The 24,233-nt window shown below is 40.3% G+C and overlaps 1 protein-coding gene across 2 annotated transcripts in view; it reads left to right on the top strand.

Annotated features, from left to right (window-relative positions):
* NEXMIF (neurite extension and migration factor) overlaps positions 1 to 24,233 on the top strand; it is a 112,709-nt gene that overhangs the window by 76,617 nt on the left and 11,859 nt on the right. The window contains exons 2-3 of one of the 2 annotated variants that reach the window (XM_070502633.1): positions 20,648 to 20,801; positions 23,610 to 23,735. In XM_070502633.1, coding sequence (XP_070358734.1) covers positions 23,657 to 23,735 — 79 coding nt within the window. In that variant the 5' untranslated portion in view covers positions 20,648 to 20,801; positions 23,610 to 23,656. The remainder of the gene's footprint in view (positions 1 to 20,647; positions 20,802 to 23,609; positions 23,736 to 24,233) is intronic. The other variant, XM_070502634.1, reaches the window with a different exon arrangement.

Here is a 24,233-nt window from a genome sequence, read left to right as displayed (position 1 = left end):
CCCACAATGGAGTTTTGGCAAAGATGTGACCCTCTCAAGGAAGGTGCAAAATTGAGCCTCTGGAGAAGGGCATAGACAGGAGCTTCTTGGCAAACCCTGAGCAAGGCCCAGTGAAAGGCTATGATTAATAATGTGATGACAAATACCAACAGGAAATTTGAGTCTGAATTGAATTGAGATCAATTTATGTGAACCTGAATACTGTTGGAAGATCATTCTGAGCTAAATACTGGGCTAGATACCCAGCCAAACCCTGATCTTTCTCTCAAAAAGAAAAAAAAAAATGCCCTCTGAGCCAGCCCTGATGGCCTAGTGGTTAAAGTTCGGCGCACTCTACTTTGGCAGCCCAGGTTCAGTTCCTAGGCGCAGAACCACACCACTCGTCTGTCAGGAGCCATGCTGTGGTGGTGGCTCCCACAGAAGAACTAGAAGGACTTACAACTAGAATATATGACTATGTACTGGTGCTTTGGGGAGGGGAAAACATGCCCTCCAAGGATGAAGAAAAAGACTATGGAAAAGAAGCTTGGGCATTGTGTGCTAGAATGATTTCCTTGTGTGGAGGGGGACCAGGAGGGTCATCCTGACGAGGCACACAAATTCATACCTAAAACTGCTAGAAGCATTTACCAAGGGATAGTCTGTATCATCTGAATCCGGGCAGCCGGTAGACTGGAGAACAGCTTGGGGGAAGGTGGATCTTACAGATGGACAACAAGCCTCCTGATAGAACTTTGGTGGGGGAGTGCATTTTAAGAGTATTTTAGCTGCTGTCAGGCTCTTCCTCTGCTTTATACCTGCATAGCTGCTTTAGCTCCCCAACTACAATTGCCCAAGAGTGGGACCTGAGGCAGTTGCCCTTATTCTGCATGTAAGCTAAAACTAGCTGATTTGTCTTGCTGGTATATTCTTTTACCGTTTATCTTGGAAGTACGTGAGCCATGTCGGTGGTTGTCCTCACATTGGCCCTCTGCTCAAACTTACAGAGCATTATGTGAGGCTCCTTTTGAGCCCCTGCTCCAGGTGGCCCTGGAAAGTTTTCATGTACAATGTAATGTAGGCTCTTTTGTGTGCTGGCAGAAAAGGACACAGAATAGATGAAGGCCCTACTATCAAGGGAGCCCATTGCTGCTTCTGAAGTAAAGTAATTGGCAGGTTGTGCCTAAAGAATTAAGGGATTGAAGCACTCCTTTCCCCACTTTATCACTCCTTAGAAGAGCTTCTCCTACCCCTCACCCCAGTTAAAATACTAGCCCTTGCATTTGTTAGGCATTTTATACTTTTCTAACACTTTCCCTATACATTATTTGATTCTTAGAGTATTTTTGTTCATGCGCCAAAGCCAAGTTCAAATGCTGTTTTCTACAAAAAGAAATTTAATTTTAACTTTAACTTCCTCTGACCTCTTGAGGAACTTTCTATGATGCTTTCTTGGTATTTAACCACTTTTCCTATTTTTATTCTAATTATTTATATACATATTATTTACATACATAATAAATGTATGCATATACATTTATTAGACTATAAAATCTTCAGTGGCAAGGTCTAGATAGGATTCATCAACAACTAGCATATAGGAGACAAGTAATGAATAATGGGGTATAAATAGAATAGAAAACAAACAAATGCTTGAAGCTTAGATAACTTTGCCAAAGTGATTAACTCTAATTACTGGCAGACCTGGAACTTGAATTCAAATTTTCTCCTAATCCTGTACTACTATTTTAGATTCTCCACCACACTGCTTCCCTTATCTTGCCTTCTTACTGCGGATCACATTTATTCTTCAGAAAGAGGGGGATCAGCGAAGTCTCTGATAGTCAGGAAAGGTTTTGAGGAGGAGGTAGACTTTGACATATTGGTATAATTTCACTGGGTGAGCTGCAGAGGGGAGGGTGTTCCAGGCAGAGCCAGCAGTGAAAGCACAAAGAAAGGTAGGAGAAGAGCATAGTCTGTGGAGTAATGAGGCCAAGCCTAATGACCAGGGCAGCAGAAATTGTTTGGGGGCAAATCTTGAAAGCCAAGCAGAAATGTTGGGATGTGATGTGGTAGGAAATAAGGGCCCATGCAGGCAGCCTTATATGGGGGAATGGTCTGTAGTCAGGAGGACTTAGGGTTTTCTGGTTTGCCAACACTTTTTGGAGGTTATAATGATGTCAGCCCCCCTAAGCCCCTCAACCTCCTGTCTCCTGGCTTGGTCCACTCTGAATACAAAATAAATTTTACTAAAATATTCTAACTTGCTCAGTAGCATAAAATGTTAGCTGCCAAATTTCCAAACCTAAGCTCAGAGGGGGCCCTCCTGCAAGTTTGAAAGAGTTTCAGATCTCTTTGTCATGGTAATGAGGATTTTGTCTTGCCTAGGAGATGCCAGATCCTAGAGGCCTCTCTCTCTGGCACTCTAAATTAGAGGAGTTTAAAGTAAATGGAGCTCCTAAAGGAGTGCATGTGTCCTTAAGCCACCCTCCCCTCAACCTTTTTAATCTCTGGATTTAGCCTCTGGGGAATACTGTTATTCAGCCTCCATTTGGTTCAGGGCACTCAAGTTCTTACCTACTGTCCAGGCTTTCAAATGTGCGTTTCATCTGCTTGGTGTCCTATATTGGAAAGACTTACCAAATTTTCAATCAGTTCGTCCTTGCCCTGTCCTCAAGAATCAAAGCAAGTATCAAAAAACCATTGGCCTCCACTAGCAGAGCTACACCACACCTTGGTAAGAGAGTAAATCTTAGTATAAATGTCATATACACCAAACGTGAGGCTTCTCTCTTCTCTCTCCTTCTCTTTCCCTACCTTTCTCCCCCTCTACTCTCCCTCTGACTCACTCTCTCAAACATACTTCTTATGGTTTGATGTTTGATACTATTTACATATTTGACAAGGGACAAAAATATAAGATTCCTGCTCTCATCTGTGCACACCAGTGACCCCCTGATTCAGTTGTCTCTGCAGGAGATCCTAGCAATCTCATCCAATGTTCCTTTCCAACCAATATGCTCTTATTGTTTCTCTGGAGAGCCAGGAGCTTCACCAAAGTCTACTTTGTAACTATTCCAAAAGGCAGCCTCTGAAAGCTAAAGAGAGAAACAGACAGAAGGTGGTAAGTGGGAGCTGGTCCCTTGCAACAGAATTGTGAGAAGCAGTGTGGAATAATAGAAGGAGCATAGGTCTGAAGACTACATTTTGGACTTAATTTTCTTTTAACTAGCGGTTATCCAGCCTTTACATATATTTCTTACGCATTTATGTGACTTTAGGGTACAGATTGTGGTTCACATTTGTGTCATCTGACAGTACCTAGCACACAGTTGATGTTCAGTTGAGTCACTAGGGCCCCCATTGTGCTGTACCCTCCCTTCCATGCTCAACTTCTCTATACCCTGGGTTCAGGTCTTATTTCTACCACTTCCTAGCTTTGAAGCCTTGGGTAGGCTTCTTGACTTCTCTGACTCTGCATTCGTTTCACCTTACACAAAAGAGAGAGAATACCTGCTTCATGGTTTTATTGCACAGATCAAGTAAAATAACAGATGTGAAATGTTTTATAACCTATAAAGCTCTGTGAAAAATGTAAGGCGGTTTTATCATATTAGTCAAGAAATGCCAAAAAGCGCAAAATTTTATCACATCCGTGAACCATGCTTCCAACTAGATTATGTTGCATGGTTCCAGGCCTATTTACAGACCCAGGTTTTCTTAGGTTCAGCTCACTTGGGCACTCTGATTAAAGTTAACATTAGGAAAGAAAAAAAAATCCAGCCTTTATCTGTGTTTGATATGAAGGCCAATAGCAATTACGTCACTTGAATGTAGTTAGATTTCATTTTCCTTTGGTATCTTGGTGAAATTCCCAAAAGAATACTCAGTAGTAATTAAAGCAGACTGGCTCTGGTGAAGGAAGTACGTTAAAGGCAATTAGTAAAATGTAACAAAGTTAGATGAAAACCGAATCTACATTCCCCCAGCCATTTCCAAGTATAAACTATATAAATCTGTGTTCTAAATTCCCCAAAGGAAATATTTTGAGGGAATCAAGCAGCAAGGATTTAATGATCCCTTGTTGCGTGCCCAGCTCTGTGCTGGGGGCATGGTATGGTGGCAGATGTAAAATCCTGAAAGCCTGCTTTCCAAGAGCTCAGATTCTGGTTGGGTCCACAAAACAGAAAAAATAAGATTGTTTTTTGTCTGTGGGCTTGGCCTTAAAAAGTGGAATTTAGAGAAGCAGAGAGGAAGAAGGCAGGCAGACCTTGCCTATGTTAGGCCAGTAAGCATGTTGACTGCCGGCTATGGTGCAAGGTAAGGCTGCTGAGGTAGGGTGGAACCAGGTTATGGAAGTCCTTGAAAGCCTGGTAAAGGACACAATTTGATACAATAAGCAATGATGACTCATTCTGAGTTCTTGAGCTCGGAGATTGAAAAGAGAATAATGTGATAGGAAGCAACGTGCAGGGTGATTAAAGTAGAGACAGGCACCTATTACCAAAAGCCCATGTATTAGCTCCCCTTGTAAGATGTGGTAGTAGGCATGGAGCACTATTGAAAACAAGATATGGCTAAATAAAAGAAAACTAGAACAATGGAGGTCAGAAGGTCAGGTTATGTCTTATATAATCAGTCAGAACTCTGGCATCATAGGTGATTTTTGTGAAAACAAAAAGCATCTGTCAGATAGAAACAAATTTCTAACATTAAATGGTTAACTTAAAGGCTTAAAATGCAGTGAGTTCCCAGAATTTAATCAATGAATGCCTTCTGCACCTGACCTGTTTGCAGCAGCAAGCATGTGCAAGAATCCCTCTTCTCTAGACCTTCTCAGAGCTGAGGGACCCGGCATTTATGTTAATGTGACTGGGTTAAAGTGAAGGCCTCTATAGTCTCTGAAAAGAAATTAAGAAAGTGCCAAAGACAAACTGAACAAAACACTAGCAGAAAAAGAGTGTAAAAGAAGAGGAAGTTACGTGAAGATAAGAGAAAAATATTGAAGCAGCAACTTGTTCTTAGTTACTCAGGAGAGTTCTGTTCACTTTTACACAAACACACACACACCCCCATACACGCATACATCTCTTCCCTCCATTAAAATTTCTGTGTGTGACCTGAATATATTGGCCTAGAGTGATGGTAATAAGGCTGTGTGACTTTGAGCAAGTTACTTACGCTCTCAGAGAAGCTTTAGTTTTCTCATTTATAAAACAGGAATGCTAATTCCTACTTACTTTGCAGGACTTTTACAAGGGTTAAATGCAAATCAATATAAAGCTTCTAGTATACAGTAAGTAATGAATAAATGTTACTACAATTATCATTACACATTACGATGTGATAGGTCAGCTTAGTGTTGAGACTTACTTGCATCATTTGAAGGCAGAAAAAGTTTTCCCCAACTTGCTGTTTAAGTAGTTGCTAATATGTAGAATTTAACGTAATCCTATCAGCAGCTGCTTAAATAGCAGCCTGGATTTCATTACACATAGCTACCTACAGTTGGGTTGGGGTTATGTTGGGGGAGTGATCAGCAGCTAGTAAATCCAATGCATAACTTGTCCTGGGGAAATACTATATTTTTAACTTTAAATGTTGACTTATTCATTGTAGTATAAGGTAATCTTACTATCTACGAATGAAGTGAGTTCACTCCTAAGAGTGATGTGATTCCGGTTTAACTGATTCAAAATTTACATCCTTGTATTTCCCAATGAACCTTGACTATGGTGTAAGCTTCACTTGGCAGAGCTCAAGAGAGAATGAAAGATACCATATGAGAGGGATTGATGGCAAGAGCTGTTTATTGCCATTCACCTGTGAGCACTGTCTGTGCCATGCATTTATGCATACCAGACACCCAAACACTCTCCATTTATCTGCAGCACATGAAGAAGTGATAGCACACTCATATTTTTGGAGAAATTCCCCTTCTGCTTGAGTAGGTTTCCTTCTCTATTCAACAGGGCTAGGATTTTATCTAAGGGAGTAGAAAGGCCACCAGGCCTTTTCCAAGTGAAGTACTCTGTACGTCTTACCCCCTTGCCCTTGATCACTTTTATGGTTAAATAAATAAATAAGTAAATAAAATGTGTTTTTCAGTATAAATAAATCATACAGAAAATACCAAAGAAATCACTTAGCTGCAGTTAATTTGGAAATCATTGGCTCTAAGGTACAACATAATTCTCCACAGTAATTTAGCAGATAGTACAATGCCGAGCCTACTGTGGCCACTCAATCAAAATGGAATCAAATCACAATAGTGCCTTATCATTCCAAAGCTTCTTGGTGAGAAATGGGTGACTGCAAAGATTTTAGTGTCAGCAGCTACAGCTGCCACCCTGAGGTGACAGGATTGAGCCCTAGTATATTCAAGCTGGGGGCAGAGGTAAGAAATAGCAGGAGACTTTGTAATGTTAACCCACCTAAAAAATGTTTAACTCTCCGTACCCATTTATTGGAAAACTTCAGCTTCTTCATATTCCAAGAACCCAAGAATGTCTCTCTGGCAGAGGGAACTCAGTAATGAGCAAGGCATTAGCAAAATGACAGGCCCTAAACTGATTCTGTGATGTGTTTGCAAATGGCAAGGTGCCTTTTATTAGATAGTCTCGGTAGGGGCTCTGAATTGTTAATTACTTGATCACATTTCGGATGCTGTCTTTATAATACTGGCTTTCACCTTTTCAAGGCCCAGCATCCTAGCAAAAAACACCAATTCAGACAAATTGTGGGGTAGTGTGGGGATGGGAATGCCCTATCTGAATGCAGAACTGTTCTAAATATGTTGGGACATTTTGTAACCCCAAAAAGTAAATGATAGCACAAAACTGGTGGAGACAAGAAAATTGGAAAAATAGTTGGAGCAAAAATGAAAAGGGGCCAGTAAGGGATGGGGCAGGAAGAGGGGTAAAGAAAACGTGGGTTAAGATAACAATCTCCTTTCTCCCCCAAAAAGTCTTGTCACAGGTGTTAAGATGCTGCTGCTGGCCCATAGTCCATAGGCAGGCCTAATAGTGGACTCATTTGATCTAAGTATTTAATAAGATTTTTATCTATTTGTATAATGAGAGCTAATTAAATTGTCTCTGCAACTTGGAAAAGATCAAAATGTGAGTGTAGATTTTCCTTTTCTTCATCCTGTACATCCAGATGTTAGGAGGCATTTTGCTGTACCTCTCTCCTCTGACTCATAAGCTCATTATTCCTGCCTTCTTGCTTGTATCTTGGCCTTTAAGTGAGGCTGCTTCCTTTGGACCCTAGCGATCCTTAGAGTTCAGAGGAAATTTAGGTTAGGTAAAGAGGTAGCCAGATAAGGGAACAGTCAGCAATTCCATTACATTCATCTTATTCTTAACTAATTCAAGGAAAGTACCTAAAGTATCCAGAAGCTATGGAGCATATTTTCAGGTGAGCTATTGTCTTATGTCTTCACCATAATGTTTTAGGTTGGCACGACAATGTACTTATGTACCATAAGTGACAACAGAATGGATGGTCCTCAGAATATTTATTAAAAACTGACTATAGCTCCTCTAGTCACCAAGGGTCTGATTTCTTTCAAGGTACCTGATGACCTATTAAGCACTCTTACATCCATTATTTCTCTCATTTGAGCCCCCAGCAGCCCTATTAAGTAGAAATGGCAGGGATATTCATCTTCCTTTTACAGGTTCACACATTAATAAAGGTGATAAAGCCATGGCTAGAACCCAGAGCCCCTGACTCCTAGTCCAGCATTTCTCTCGTCTACAGTCCTGACTCTCATAATTCATCCTGAGTTGACTAGTATTAAAGTACCACTTTGATCATGTCACTCCCCTACCTAAAAATGTATTAAAGAAAGGATGCCATTCATGATTTCAGGGCCTACCCAGCCCCACCTCAACAACTTTATATTATTATTTCTTTGGTCCTTAGTTTTCTCATCTGTATATAGAGATGATGATACTTATTTTCATTACTCACTCACAGTGTGGTAATTTTCAAGTGTCAGGATGGATGTGATAGTCCTACTAAACTGTAAAGCTCTCTATAGTCCTGTTACCATATTCACTTAATTCCTTAACTTTAATTAGAACTGGTAGTGGAAAAATAATATGTATGACTTTCTTAGCTGTGCAAAAATCTGCTCTTGAAAAAAAAAACAAAACAAACAAACAAAAAAATCTGCTCTTGGATAAGACCCTATTGTGTTGGGTTTTTTTGGTAAGTTTGACCCGATGAAAATACCTCAAATAAATGCTAACTCTTGATTTCAGATGTTCTTCAGACTGGGATCCCTCTATAACCTCTCCTTTCCTTTCCTTCTTACTTTCCTTTCAAGGGATGTTCCATATGTAAAGAGTTCAACTTGATTGTTTAGAGCAGCGTGTTACTGATTTGAAGTTGCCCTGTCAGTCTTGGGGTGAGTCACTCTGCTTTTATGGTCTCACCAAAGACTGAACCCTGGCCCTCATCTCACCTCATGCCTGGCCCAGGCATCTCGTAAGCCTGTGATGAGTGACAGGACTGTGAGCTTTGGAGTAACTCAGTGCTAGGTTTGAATCCTGATTTCCCTCCTGCTAGCTAGGTGGGCCTGGAGGAGTTAGTTAACTTTTTCTGAGACTCAGTTTCCTTATCTATTGAAAGGGATAATAATACATATCTCATAAGACTGTTGTCTGAATTAAAGTAATCAATGTATTTAAAGTGCTTAGTAGAATATCACTTAGTAAGTGTTAATCTCCTTTCCTTCCTGTGCTGTGGACACAAAGGGTAACCAGGTGAGCTTGTGGATGGATCAGTGTAGAATCCTCCACTCCTGGAGAAAGTCCTTCTGAGTGCATACCTTAGGGATGGGAAGGGTTATCAGCATCATATCTGAATACTAATGACAGCAGTATTATAGATGTATACATGATCTGTACACTGCAAAGACATCATCTTTAACAGCTGTGTTTAGTTGAGTAACAGATTTAGAAAGTACAGGATTTAATCTATGTTTTTTCTTGGGATTTCATCACCATCTGATTTATTTTTTCCTGGCTAAAAAGTGTAATTGTAGCTTAGTTCCCCCTCCCCATCCTACCCGCCCCCCCCCCCACACACACACATCCCAGCCATCCTCCCAAAAACTAACTGCCTTTTTAAAATCTGAATAAGAAGCTGGATAAAAATTTGGAAAAACATTGAGGACAGTGGATACCTGAGGAGCTAAGGAGTTGAAAACATTGGAATTAAAGCTTTAGTGACGTGGTTTTTTTTAATAGAAGGTCCTTTTTCCTTCATATCTGCAGGGAACAGATGACTCTAGAGATAGTGCATCAAAGCTTTATTCCTCTTTCTTGCATAGCTGGGTGAGGCAATAAGCGAGATAGAAACTGTCATTGAGTAAAAGAGGCTAAACAGAGCATGTAGTAGAAATAGAGGGTTTTCTCTTTCCCCAAAGACAGGCTGGTGGGGAAAGGTAGCAGAGGCTTTTGCCATCAACCTTCTAGGGGCAGAAACCACTGGTTCCTATCCCGTCTCTTCCATTTCTCCACCTAAAAACACAGGTGGATTCTGGATTTTACCTTAGGCTGTTTTGAGATCCGACAGCATAAACTTGTCAGGATGTGGGGAAAAGGAAGGATGCTATCATCAGGATGGCCCTAGTGCGGAGGGGCTAAAGATGGGGGGATAAAAAGTAGGATTATACTAGGGCCATAGAAAACCATCCAGTCTGCAGCCCATGGTGGAGGGCAAGGTTTTCCAGTTTATCTTAAATCATGTCCTGCCATGTCTACAGCCCCCCTCCACTCAGCAATGCTTTGTAAGCACCAGATAGATTATAGGAACTTTACCATTCCCATTGCTTTCGGTTCCACAGAATATCTTAGAGATCAACAGGAAAGATGAAGGAAGGACCAGACTGCCCCATTCAGGTAGTTCTCCTCTACCAACCTGTTGAGTTGCTTTGAACACTGGTTTCTGTGCCACCTGCCTTGAACTACCCTGAATCCTGGGGATTCCACCTCCCAATTTAAGAATATCCTATCCAAATTTAAGAATAAATGATACCCTGAGGTGGAGAGGGAGAAAAAGATGAGAACTACTGCTGTTGAGGACCCACTATAAGCCAGGTGCTGCCCTATTTTTATATATAAACCAGTTAACTCTCACGGTAACCCTATGAGATAACTATTACTTTTGTTTGACATATGAGAAAACTAGAGCTCAGAGAGTTTACATAATGTCCCCAGCATCACATAGCTACTAAGTGGCAGAGCTGGGATTAGAAACCAGCCTACTGACTTCACTCAATGCTGATTAATTTATTTTTCCCCACCCCACTTCTATACATCTCCAAAAGAAGATAGCACTGTTTAAGTATTAACTATTATTATCATTATCACTATTGTTACTATAACACGTACCACTTGCCTCTGGAACTGAAGTAGGTATAGAAAGAAAAAGGGAGAAAAAGAAATTAAACTGATACTTACCAAGCCCTATACTAGGCACTGAGGGCATGTCTAACAGTAATAGGTAGCTACTTTTGGACTATAGTCCTAAGGTTGGTTTGGGATCTTTGATTCCACAGCCCAGATTTATTGAAATAAATCCAATCTGTGAAATCAAAGATTTTAAACCAATCAATTCTAATGTTAGCCACCACCACCATCATACTAGAGCCATTCCCTAGGCTACAAAGTGCCTCTTGTCCTGTTGACACACAGGTGAGACCTAGAGATTATGAATACTCATGATTTACTGGGTGGCTGAGGCAAAGTACATTTGTTGTCTTGGAAACCTAGAGTACCCATGTGCCACTAAATAAATTTATGAAATCAACATTAGGACATTTTTATTATAAATGTGCTAAAACATAATTTGATAAAGATATAGAGTATGCAGATGTGGGAGATGACTAGGGCTGCATTCCTAGGCTAAGAGCATGGTTTTTTCTTTTTTTCTCTCTTTGTTTCTTCGTTGTTTCTAAGGTTGAAGTTTCCTTTCATAGTGTTGGCATTTGATTTTCATTTTAATTTTCAGAGTATGTTTGCACTTAATTGGCACTGTGGCAGGTTCACTGCGTTTTGTTTGCCTTCTGCAAACCTTGATTGTAATTGAGTCTGGGCTAGAAGGGAAATTGAAGAGTACAGCAGGCAATAAAATCCAGCCAAGTGGAGTGTCATGTCATTGGGCTTTCAAACTCTGGGCAGAGCCCTGGAGAAATGTGGCAGAGCCTTCCTGGATAAAACACATTTTTTTTAGGTTAGGAGAGGAGGTAGTGCCAAGGTGCTAAAGGCAAGAAACCTCATCTACCTAGACCAATTTACATGTATCTTAATTGCTTTGGAAAAACTGTCATAATTTTGGCTGAGAAAAAAATTATAGATTGGTCAAGATTTTTTTGTTAAACTACAGTATTCCTCCAGTTCCAAAAGCTGCTTGTTCCTGACAGAATCTCTCCATCCTTTATAAAAATGTCCTTCAACGTGGCTTGTGTCCATGGACAGGCCATGCTCCTTGTTGCTATGGGCCCACATCCAGGATGGTACTTGGTGTCAGAGTGTGAGAATGTCTTCTGTTACCCTCTTTCTCACACACAAGGCTGGGTAGCTTGAGTAGAACCCAATTTTGTTAGCTTTGCTGTATTTTCTTTTACATCTTTTTAAAAGCTCCTTGAATTTGTTTTAGATTTGTACAATTGATTTTCTTGTTGTCATATTGAATTATAAAGTATTAGCGTTGGAGTCATCTAGTCCAGCTTCTCCATCCAATGCTTAAATCTGTTCTTTAATGTTGCTAAATTGTTCCCCAGCCTCTGCTTGAATACTTCTAGTGACAGGGAGCTCACCTTTTTTCCTATCCCCCTCCTCCAGCACTCATTTCGTCTTTGGACATCGCTGTTGATCCATATGTCAAACTACAATCTTTCTCCCTCAAGTTACTTCCCATTGTGGTCTGACTAAACAAGTTTAATTTCATTTTTTTGTGTGTGATAGCTTTTCAGGTATTTGAAGATAGAAAACACATTTATTGAATTTTTTTCCCCTGAGTTTAACATCAGTTTTGGGTTCCCTTGTTCTGGGCTTTTTCATCTAAAGGAGTTCCAATTTGTCTATACCACCTATCAAAGTTGATTAGAACATACATTCGTTCCCTTTCTGCTACCTTAATGATCCCAAGTGTCCCCTGTTCAATTCCTTCTTTGTATCTCTGCAGATTAATCATTTTTTTAATGTTAGGTCATTAGCATTGACAGATCATTTTAATTAAAACACATACCCTCAACCTCTCCTTCCCACCAACCCTCCTCCCTCCCCAGGAGACAAACACTCTAATTTGGCATGACATTATCTGGCCTAACAGTGCCTGGCATATGAAGTGCCTAAAAGGTCATCTTCCGTTGTTTTAGCCTTCTGGAGTAGTTGAATTAAGTTCAAACTCAGGATGTTTTTGAACTCTTAAATCTCTCTGGGGACTTTTTTCATAACATCTTTGAACTGGATAACACTACAATAAATGAAGTATGCTGCACTGGATTAAAAGGTTATTTCCCTGGTGTGTAAAGCTAACAGAGAACATGAAACCTCCCATTAGGCCCTGGATGTCTCTGGCTGTCAGTGCAGAAATCCTGTCTCCGTTAGGTTCCTAACCCACACTGCTCAGTGAAAACTTTAGCCAGAAAACTACCCATCGAACTGAATCTTGAGTGGCAGCAAGACAAAGAAAAGGAGTTATAGGAAAAGTCAGAAACAAACAGAAGAGATAAGGGACTTCATAAGCTAATAACCTGAGTCCAGGTAATCAGAAAGACCAAAGGAAAACCATTATTTGAGCTTAAGAATAGGGAAGAAACCTCATACAAGATCAGAGCCAAGCAAAAAATGAACAATGACCAATAACAGGCAAAGAATAATACCAGTAAGTTAGAATATTGAAGGATAGGACAAGGGTATATATTCCAGGGAGGGATACCCACAATTAAAAGTGAGGTCACATACTCAAATTACAAGTACTTTTGATTATGATTTTCTTTGAAGATTTTCTGTGAAGCCAGGAACTTCTGCCAAGAGTTCTGTAAAGTGCTAGGCCAGGAACCTGGGGGTTTATTGTAATGAAAGCACAGAGGTAAAATGTGGGTAGGTGCATACCATAGAGCATTATTCAGCAGATAAAAGCAACAGATTAGATATACACGTAGAGTTATGAACGGGTCTTTAAAACATGATTCGTAGTAAAAAGTAAAAGAATGAGATCTATAGCATGATACCATTTACATAAAATTTTTAAACATACACATAAAACAATACAGTTTTTAAAAGAACACATACAAAGATACATATTTACCACATTAGAATGGTTAGCTATGAAAGAGTGTAGGAATAAATGGGAATAAATGAATAATGGCAAGAAAGAAACTTTGCTTGGATTACTGATGAATTGAGGAACATGATAACATCAACCCTTTTTGCCTGAGACCAAAAAGATAGATAAAATGCTAGGCCAGCCCATACAAAGGTGATGAGATGATTAGGGAGTAAGAATAGCAGTACTACCTAGTAGAACTTTCTTTGATAATGAAAATGTTCTGTCTCTATGCTGTCCAGTATGGTAACTGCTGGCCACATAGCACTTGAAATATGACTAGTGTGACTGAGGAACTGAAATTTTAATTTTATTTAATGTTAATTCATTTACATTTAAATTTGAATAGCTACATGTGACTAGTGGCTTCTCTGTTAGACGGTGCAGGTTAGAAGTTGCAAGTGAGCCTAGTATTGGCACAAAAAAGGTAAATAGATGCTACAGTTGCAGACAATACTCCTTCTAAGAAACACTTGGCCCTACCAGTAGATGAGAAGATAGCAAAGGAACCTAAGAAAACCAGGATTACTAGGAAAGAACGGCTGTCATTCTTACCTTCTCTAGGACTTATTTTGCCCATAAGTAGATGAGCCTTCAGAAGCCTGAGCCCAAGAAGTTCTTCCCTACTGTGGACTTTGCTGCTAGAATTGGAAAGAATACTGCAGAGCTGACTGCAGCTGTTCAACAAATGTGAGCTTTGGAATTGCACGTGCAATGGGTGTTTCCTGTATAGATTTTAATGAGCACAGAGCCCCAGAATGCCATCTGTATGGCTTTGGGCATCAGGCAGGATTGGCTTGAACTGGGTGCTGGAGAAGATAGAGGAAGTGACCCTATCCTTTTCCTTGTTCCTGGATAGCCATTCCTGGTCCCATGTAGAAAATTAAAGGAATATAAGAAAAATTCTGATGGGAGGGGTCTTGTGAATATATGGCATTTGGTTCCTGGGTGCTTTTGTGGGGTTATTGGAATTTTCCTTTCCCGTGTTAAATAAAACTTCTATAGCAGTCGTAACAGTATTTTTGTAAACAAACTCATCTTAAAGTATTTTTCTCTACATATAAGTAGCTAAACAAAGAGATACCCTGTGGAGTACGCTTACTGGTGGAGGGTGTCTGGACCCTCTGACCTTTGGCAGTGACAGATCTCTGGTTGTGAAAAGGTCCGGGCATCTACCAGTCTATCAATTTGAGAGTGACTGCCGAGCTCTACTACAAGCGTATCTGCAAAAGGAGTGTGGTGAGGGTGGAGTGGAATCTGAAGCAGTAGTCTCACCACTTGCTACGGGGTTGCCTAGCAGCTGTGTATTTAATAAGAGCACGTCCAAAGTTGAGTGGGAAGTTGCACTTCTCTTCATGGAGTGATCAAAGATGGATTCATTTTTCTAAGCCTTGTGCATATGGATCAGAGGGATTTTTTTTCTTTGATAAAAGAAATCCCAGTTGGACCAATATCTGGAAGACCTATCCTGGCGATTGACTAGGCTAGGGGAATAATTTGAAAGTAAAATCAAAATACAGAAATAAATATTTGAGCCAATCTAAGACATCACAATAAGAGATACCTGCTATGCCAAGTATGCCCCTACCTCTCTTAAACTGTAAGTGCCTTGGCAATAGAGCTTGTGTTTCTCACTTCTGTTTTCCTCATGCCGTAGTCTAACATATGAAACAGGTATTTAATAATTGTGGAAATAATTAACATATGTCCACACTCATGTGGTACCCAGCCTTCCAACCAGCTGTTTGTACTAGTTTCCACATAGCCAAAAGAGATAAGGAAGTGGCGTACTCAACTAAGCCCAAGATCCACAGATCTTTATCAGTGTTGAACTATGCTGATCTTCACTGCTTAGTATAGAGGATGGGTACCCTCCCCCCCAGCTTTCTTTGCTAGGAAAGCCTTGGAACTATCTCTGAAATTAGAAAGGAAGGCCAAGGATTTTTTTTTAATTTTTTTTTAAAGATTTTATTTTTCCTTTTTCTCCCCAAAGTCCCCCGGTACATAGTTGTGTATTTTCAGTTGTGGGTCCTTCTAGTTGTGGCATGTGGGATGCCGCCTCTGCATGGCTTGACGAGCCGTGCCGTGTCCACGCCCAGGATCCAAACCAGTGAAACCCCGGGCCACCCAAGCCGAGCGCGCGAACTCAACCACTCAGCCATGGGGCCGGCCCCAAGGCCAAGGATTTTATGAATGGTGAAACTGAGGTCCCCAGTTAGTTGTAACAGCTAGCTCAGCATCTCATGGGACGATTCCAAGGACCAAGATTGTTTCCAAATTCCCGGGCCAGGCTAGTAGTATCACTTTTGCTCTTGAGATGTTTTGTGTTTGGTTATGTGTTGTCTTCAATTTACTTGGAATCATTTATAGATGATTTTTGTCTGCTTACCTAAAAATAGCTGATCTATCAGGGATTGAGTAGATATGCCTGTAATTCTTTAGGGGCTTCTAAATGAGTATAGTAATTAATTTGATGTTTGTTTCTTTACATTCTTGTTTCCTGCTTTGGGGGTTAGAATGAAGTAAGAGATAAGTAAAAGACTATAAAGGAAAACTACTATGATTATTTGGGACTTTTCAAAACCCTTTTTACTTCTTGTGGTGTCCCTGGTCCCTCAACTCCCCATCCAAAATTTCAAGTGGTGTTTTAACTAGGCATTATTAAATAGTTGATTTTTTTTTTTTTGAGGAAGATGAGCCCTGAGCTAACATCTGCTGCCAATCCTCCTCTTTTTGCTGAGGAAGACTGGCCCTGAGCTAACATCCATGCCCATTTTCCTCTACTTTATATGTGGGATGCCTACCACAGTATGGCTTGCCAAGCGGTGCCATGTCCACACCCGGGATCCAGGCCAGCGAACCCCGGGCCACTGAAGCAGAACATGCGCGCTTAACCACTGCGCCACTGGGCCAGCCCCTAAATTGTTGAATTTATTTTAGCACTTTCAGTTCAAATGAACTCCCAGTTCCACTTGCCTCCCAACTCTAGTCCAGTATGCTGCATCCTGCTTCCACAATGGGAGAAGAAAGGCACCATGATTTTTTGAGTGTACATGAACATCATGTGTGGGGGGAAGGGAGAAATATGGTGCTTGGACTGGTATGCCTCAGGGCGACAACACAAAGTTCTAGAATACTGAGGCTGGAAGAGGAGTGCCTCCTTCCTAGATGGATTTGAGGTTTGGCTTTTTCCCCACTCCCTACCATTCCCCCTCTTGGGATAAGCAAGGACATTTTTCTTACTTGTGACAGAATTTCCTCCAATAAAGACAAACAAAAAGTTAGTAGCCCTCTGATTAGTGGTTACTTTTATTTATAACTTATACTCCACCTGATATGTAACTTGGTGCCATGGGTATTTTTCCAAGGATATGTATGTGTTACCAACTCACTGTGTGACACTGGGCAAGTAGTTTCCCCTTTCTAGGACTTGGGTACCCCATTTGTAAAATTGGGAGTTTGGGATTAGACTGTCTTCCAAGATCCTTCTAGCCCTGTGGTTCAGTGATTGTATTTCTGAAAAGAATTTAATAACATTTTTAAAATAAAATTAACAAGATAGATTAGCAGTAAGAAAGGAGATTAGAAACCATATGGAGAAAGACAAAAGATAATTCAGCCTACAGTTATTGCACTCAAGCGTTAAACGTAACTCAGTGCGGCCTGTCAAGGAAGGCACTCTGTGATTAAGACACAATCCTTGTATAAACCCATTCTCACAAAGTGCCAGGCTACAGTGGCATGGTCCTTCCAAGGACTCACCATCTGGTACACACCGACAGGCATTCCAGGTTGGTCTCTCTGTGCTTAATGTGCCATCATACTGCCAATATGTGTCTAGCAACAAGAAGAAAGGGATTCTTTTTAGAAAGAAGCACCCCATTCTTTACCTGGCAAACCATGATTGGACTTTACCACTTGTTCCTTGGACTTGAGAGAGAAAGCAGCTAGGAGAAGTCCTGCAAATTAAATTCTTTTGCAAAGGCAAAGGGACACTGAGATGTGCCAGTAAAGTTGAGCTACCTATGGTCTAAAAGTTTAGAAATTAAGACTAGTGGGTAGGCTGACTGTTCCTGACTTGAGCCCATGAGTGCTTGTGCTTGTTTCTTTCTACTCCTAATTCAAGTCTTATTGAATATTAGGTTTTCTGGCATTTGTGTAGTGCTTTAACAAAGACAATGAATTTTCACATACTATGCACTTGCTCTTTTTGGAAATCTCTTTAGGGTGATGTCACAAAGGATGGTACAGATAAGAACAGTAGGGGAAGGGAGAAAAGAAGAGGAAGGGATGCACAACTAGAGGCACTCACAACAAGAATATACAACTATGTACTGGCACCTTTGGGGAGAAGAAGAAGAAAAGAAAAAAAAGAAGATTGGCAACAGATGTTAGTTCAGGTGGCAATCTTTAGGAGAAAAAAAAGAAAAGAAGAGGAAGGGAGACATAAGCACTGAGCCACTGAGCTAGGACAAAAATCAGCCACTCTAGCTGCTGCCCAGGAGCCTAACAGCCTCCCCCCATCAGACTGGTGGCTGCCAAAAATGAAGGCAGGTGAAACATACAGAGCCCTGTCACCAGCAGCAGCACTCTATTTGTTGCCTCTGACAGGATTGGGGTAGGAATGCACAAAAATCAGAGGAATACAGGAAGGGACGTGAGATAGAAGAGATAAAGAGTGCCCTCAGATGTACATCTTAGGCTCATCTCAGTATCACACAAAACTTAAATCAGAGCTCTTCATATATGTAAATTTTTCCTTACACTTGTGATTTCAATTTTTTAATGAAAAATAACAAAAATTAAATGAATTATAGATTGCTCAAAGCTGGAAGAGCCCTTAGATACAATCTAGTTCAACTCTTATTGTGCAGCTAAGAAAACTTAGAACCAGAGAGGGGAAGGAGCTTTTCTGAGGATACCCAGCTAATTAGTGGTTGTACTCTGTCCATTACACAATATCGCCTCTTCTATATGAGTTTTTTGTGCCTATCTTTTGAATTTTTGAATCTTTATCATAAGAGATGAAATAAATTTATACCATACTTTTGAGATATATAGAATTCTTTAGAGTTTAACTGGGATCACCTCTTTTTGATGTCTCTCTCACCCTTAATATTTTTAAACTTATATGGCTCTTCATTTAAACATGTTGTCTGTACTTAAAAACATCATACCTCCATATTTCTAACCTAGTATCTTGAAATCCTGGTAGGCATTAGAAAATGGAATTAGCCAAGCAGCGTTATGGATAAGAATGTGGTTTCGGTATTATTGCTGATTCTGTCATCCATCATACTGACTGGAGTTGAACCTAAAGAATCAGACTAGACAGAACTTGGCTAAGCTAGCCTGGAAACCTTCTGTGGACATGTTTGCTACAGCATTCCCATCTCCTTGCTCCATTTCAGTCCCTAACCAAACCTGTAGATGCCTCATCTATACTAGCTGGCTGGTCGGTTGCCTCCTTTCCAGTATGATAGCTAAGACTCTTGTCAGCTTCATTATCCGTGTTGGACCTGACAATGAGCTTATTACGCACCTTGCTTTATTCTCATGAAGATCCTGGCACCTGTATTTCTGAGGATACTCTGGCCTGGAATCCAGCCACCCCTAGTGTTCCTTTCACAACCATCTGTTGACTGCTTGACCTTTCTCTTCTCTCTGTATACTGACTCCTGCTCCCTCATGTACCACATCTAAATCATTTTCCAAGTCTATACAGCACACCTCTGCAGTTCTACTCAAATCTAACATCTCCTTTCCATTCTTATTTCCTCCTCTCTAATTCTAATCTTCTTGACCTCTCACACCTGAACATTGTCTCCTAACCTATTTCCCTACCTCTGATTCTCCCACTCACTGGTCCTAATGTTTTAATCGTAGCGTTCCTCTGCTCAAAACCCTTCAGTGTCTTCCTGAATTAAGATTTGGGTGGCCTCCACAGTATAGCCCCACAGTATAGCTCTTATGTTTTCAGCCATATTTTCTTGTGTGTACTTTATATTTTAGCAAAATTCTTACTGTTCTGAAATTCTTTGCCATCTTTTCCTACCATCCAACATTATTGTCTAATCAACTTTTACAGAGTACATACCATTTTCTAAGCACTATGTGAGCTAGGCCTTGTGGAGGTTGGGGGCCACTTAGTCTTTTGAGGGTATCAGATATAAAGAAGTAATGTCTAGAGGCTGGCCTGATGGTGTAGTGGTTAAGTTCACATGCTCTGCTTCGGTGGCCTGGGGTTCGCAGATTCGGATCCCGGGCATGGACCTAGCACCACTCATCAAGCCATGCTGTGGCCGCATCCCACATAAAGTAGAGGAAGATTGGCGCAGATGTTGGCTCAGCGACAATCTTCCTCATACACACACATAAATAAGTAATGTCTATATAAAGTGATAAACACAGAGGAGATCAAAGTTCTTTCAGAACACAGAGAAGGGAAGAGACTAATATCTTGGGCGTGGGGAGAATCAAGGAAGGTGTCAAGGAAAAATGAGTAGGGAATAGGAAAAAACAGGTGAAAGGGAGGCTGGAAAGGGGAGGAGGGGAAGGAGGAAGGGAAGGGGAGAAGGTGGAGGGAGGCATTCCAGGCAGAGAGAATATCAAGTGCAAGACACCCAGAAGCAAAAACTGGTCTAGCACATTAAGGGAGCAAAAGGAGTTAGAATATTTGGGAGTATAGGAGAAGGTGAACATAATGAAAGGAGAATACAACTTGAAAAGTTGAGAACTGATTGAGAAGGGTGTTATACGCAAGGCAAAAACAGAAAAGTTTAAGCCAAGTTGTCAGACCTGTGATTCTGTAGCAATTGTTTAGAGGATAGACTGGAGTGGGGAGAGATTCATGCCATCTCATGAGATATCTTCAGCCTGGAGTGCCTTTCTCTCCTCTATACGTCCCCGTGCCCACCTCCTGAAAGACCATCCTCTAAAGTCCATCTTAAATACTACTAGTGAAATCTTCCCTGATCTCTCTCCTCTCTAGAAGTAGGATAATCTCTCTCCATTTGAAACTCCCATAGAAACTTTTTGCCTCTCTTTCAGTATATTATACATTTATTAGAATTTGTCTATGGCTTGTTCTCCCCCAGTAAACACTGAGCACCTTGAGAACATGGGTCTAGTTCCATTCACCTAACTTTTCTACTGCACTTCCTGGTACACTGCCATGACCACAGGTGGTACCTCGTCAATTTGTTGAATTCATTTAAACTGATATCCCAGAAATCAGCACTACTCAAACCCCAAAGGCTGTGTTGCCCCAGGTCCATGGGCAGAAACATGATTTACTTTCTTGCTTTGCTTTTTTTTCCAGTTGGAAAAGGCCACGGACAGCCCCCAACACAAATGCTGGTGTGGGTCATCTAGACTCTGAGACCTGAGGCTTAAAGGCCTTTGGGGAAGAGCATAGCAGCCTACTGGGACAGGATCTATGAACACTTCTCAGGCTCAACTGAGGGGAAAGGCAGGTAGGAGGGTTTGTTCTTCTGGTTTAACTGAGCACTTCCTTGCTTCAAAATACTTGTCTTCATACTAATGTTATTTCAGTGCCATTACACTGCTTGATTTACCATGATCAGTAGAACATTTTGTTGTACATTATCCCAAAAGTGAGAATCAATTTTAAGCTCAAAACAGATTTTTAAAATCCCGCAAAATGTGTTGTCCTAAAATGCTGATAGGTGAGGAAAAGCTAAAGCAAGCCCAGAGTTGTTTGTACTGTAACTATGAAAAATTATAATCCCTCTCTGAAATCATTTTTATAAGCAGCCAAGGTATAAATAAATAGAAATGTGGGAAAATATATACCTTTAGGTTGTCTTGTTTATAGCTGAGTTTTGAAGTCATAGGAAAGGACTAAATGATTGTCCACTCAGGGTTTAGCCTTCTAATTCTGTAGAAGAAAGGCCGAAATAATTGATAATCACTAAGTTAATGTCTATGATACTCTCAGTTTTCCCTTTTGAAAAAAAATGGGAAGCTAGTAGAGCCAACCTTACAAAGAGATTATAAATGCAAAATGAGATAACTTCTGTAACTGTATCCAGTCTGGCACCTAGTGGGTATTCATCCATTTCCTCCCCTCTTCCCAGCTCGTCAAGTTCCCATACCACTCTTCACCTCTTCTTTATCTCTTGCCAAATTGTATTTCCTTTATTCTCAACCCTTTAGGATTCCCTTTAATTCAGAACCATAAATCATGGATGCTTGGTCATATTTTTCTATTAGAAAAAATTTATGTTCTTAGGGAAATAACATCCCGGAGTAAAGTTACAATGGCACTAATATGTCCCCTAACATATTGTTCTTTTCCTGTCTGACAAGATTGGATAATTCTTGATACTTTGCTCCTCTATATATTTTATGGTACATTAATTTTTACTAATAATCAATGCTTGTCTGAGGCAGCTGTTCTTTATTTCATTACCTGAAAGGGGGTGGAAGTATAGATCAGTAACATGTGCAAACATATTTCTACAGCCTTGTTTTGACCAGGGATTAGAAGTGGTAAAATTATAGAGAAAACATTTTGCGTTTTAAGAAAAAACACCTGGTCTTTTGGTCAGGAGACTTGGGTCCCTTTCATAGATCTGCCATTGTGTTATGTTATTTTGTGACCTTATTTTAGTTTTTGTTTCTCTCTGCCTTGGTCTTCCTGGTGATAAAACGGACTTCATTGTAGTTAGCCTTAGGCATAAGGGACAAGAAGATACTAAATTATTAAAATCCACAAATAATTTGCCACTTATCAAGTCCCTGCCAAGATGGAATTAGTGTAGGGGTTAAAGAGGAGTAAAATGATACCTGAAGTTCTACTGAGTTCCTTTAAAAAAAAAAAAGATGCACAGAGCAATCCATGACGGCGGTATGATTCCATCTGACCCATACGGTCCTTTCTAAAGCAGAGGCTCAGCCATCCGATCTGTTCATTCAATTCCACCACAAACGAGCCCTCCTTGCCAAGGGATGGGGACTTTGATATTGCTAGCCACTCCTCTCCATCTTTTAGAAATCTCCAGCCCTTCTTTCTGTGTAAATACAAATAAGCATTTCTTTCTCTTTTCCCTGGCACCTGTTGCTTATTGGCTACTCTCAAGTCATATCTTGTATAAAATGAGAAGAAAATTTGGCAATTCCGATATATAAATGTTAGGGGGAAACCAGGATCATCTAACATTTTTAAAACTGGATGATTGCCTAGTACAGACTTCTTATTTTACAGATAAGAATAGGCCCAGATAGATAAAATATCACATAAACTGAATCATGTAAAACTATGTCTGGCTCACTGCTTCTTGTTCCCTCAACACTGGACCTACATTTTATAGTATGCACATGAATTAGGATAAGTGCATATACAATTGAGATTCTTGTAATAGTTTCTTGGCCATCAGTAGTCTTTACTTTTTAATAAAGGGAAGGATACTGACTGAGGAGAAGGTCTAGGAAAAGGGGGGCTGGAATAAATAGAGGCTTATAGATGTTGTAGTGGCACATGGTAGATACCTCCATCTTGGGTGGTCTTGTCTCCTGTCATTTTGCATATACCTACCACCCAGGTAGGTGGGCAGGAGATGAGGGGCTTTGGATATGTGTTCTGTGCCCTAAAAATACCAGATTATGGTGGGACCTTTTCATAAATTCCAGATCTTCTTTGTGGTCACATTTTAAAATCCTGCTATGGGCTCAGAGGAATACTTGTCAAAACCAGAGTTAAGGTCATGAAAGTCAAGAATCCAAGGAAAGGATTCTCTACTTCTTTCATCCTTAGTAGTCAAATTTTAATGCATAGAGAGAGAAAATCTGAGTGTCATTTATATGTGTGTGTTATGTATGAATTGGCTTGTTTTTGAAGAGCTTCAGATAATCTGAAGTAGAAATGAGACAAACGTAAATAAAGCCAATCTCCACAAGCACACACCCTTATCTTAGGTTACTCTGGACTCTACTTTGCATCCTTCCTAATTGGATGGCCATGATTAGGTTAAATGTCTTACTATCTGGAAAAAGGTATAAGTTTGCCTGCTTCTTTAGATTTCAATTTTGAATAGTATGGTGGCCTAGAGGGGACAGAAGGATCTAGGATGTATGAATGAAGTGTGAATTTCCAAATTGGGTTATATGGTAGGTATAAACTATGAAACAAAAACATTAGCAGTAATGAGGCCAGTCTGGAAACAGGTAAATTCTGGTGAGCCTTTAAAGACCTCTCTAACCAAAATAACCTTAAAACAGAAAAAAATTAATAACTGATATTATATATTTGAAATGTGCAGGTTGGACAACATTTGGACTTGGAATGAAACAATAAGAGGTTACATTCATGGATAACCAACAAGATAAGGCTGTTGTTGCCTCAGCCAACGGAGAAAACACTCTGATTAATGGGGTCAAAGAAAATGGTAAGGGAATTTAATTATAGTACAAATGTCTCTCCCAGTAATCCTTGGTTATTACTATAGACTTCCAGTATCCACAAAGTTGGGGTAGGTTAAGTCTAGGATGCCTCTGAGATTGATGTTAATCCTAAACTTTATTCCACCAAATCTCTAACTGGGCTAGAATGGTCTCTAGGAGGTATCTAATCCAACCCCTTTGCTCTCCCAAATGATCTATGTCAGATGAATACTTAAGTTCCTCAAAATTCCTAGTGAATTAGAAATGTGGTCTGATGTGAGGCATGGAATGTCTAGATTCAGTAGGAGCTTCCAGAACAGAGGTCTGAAGGATAGGACTGAGTCTCATTGCTCAAAACCATGAATATCCCATCTGAGCATTTTCCTACCCTGAAAGTCTTGACTTTCCAATTAATCAAGCAGTCCAATTATTTCCTCGTTTCTGAGGAGAGCTCTGTCTGTGTCTGAAGAAAAGGCTGAACCTGAAGAAATATTATTTTTCAC

This window comes from Equus asinus, chromosome X, assembly GCF_041296235.1.
Source record: "Equus asinus isolate D_3611 breed Donkey chromosome X, EquAss-T2T_v2, whole genome shotgun sequence".
Classification (NCBI taxonomy): domain Eukaryota; kingdom Metazoa; phylum Chordata; class Mammalia; order Perissodactyla; family Equidae; genus Equus; species Equus asinus.
This window is presented reverse-complemented; position numbering and strand designations above follow the sequence as displayed.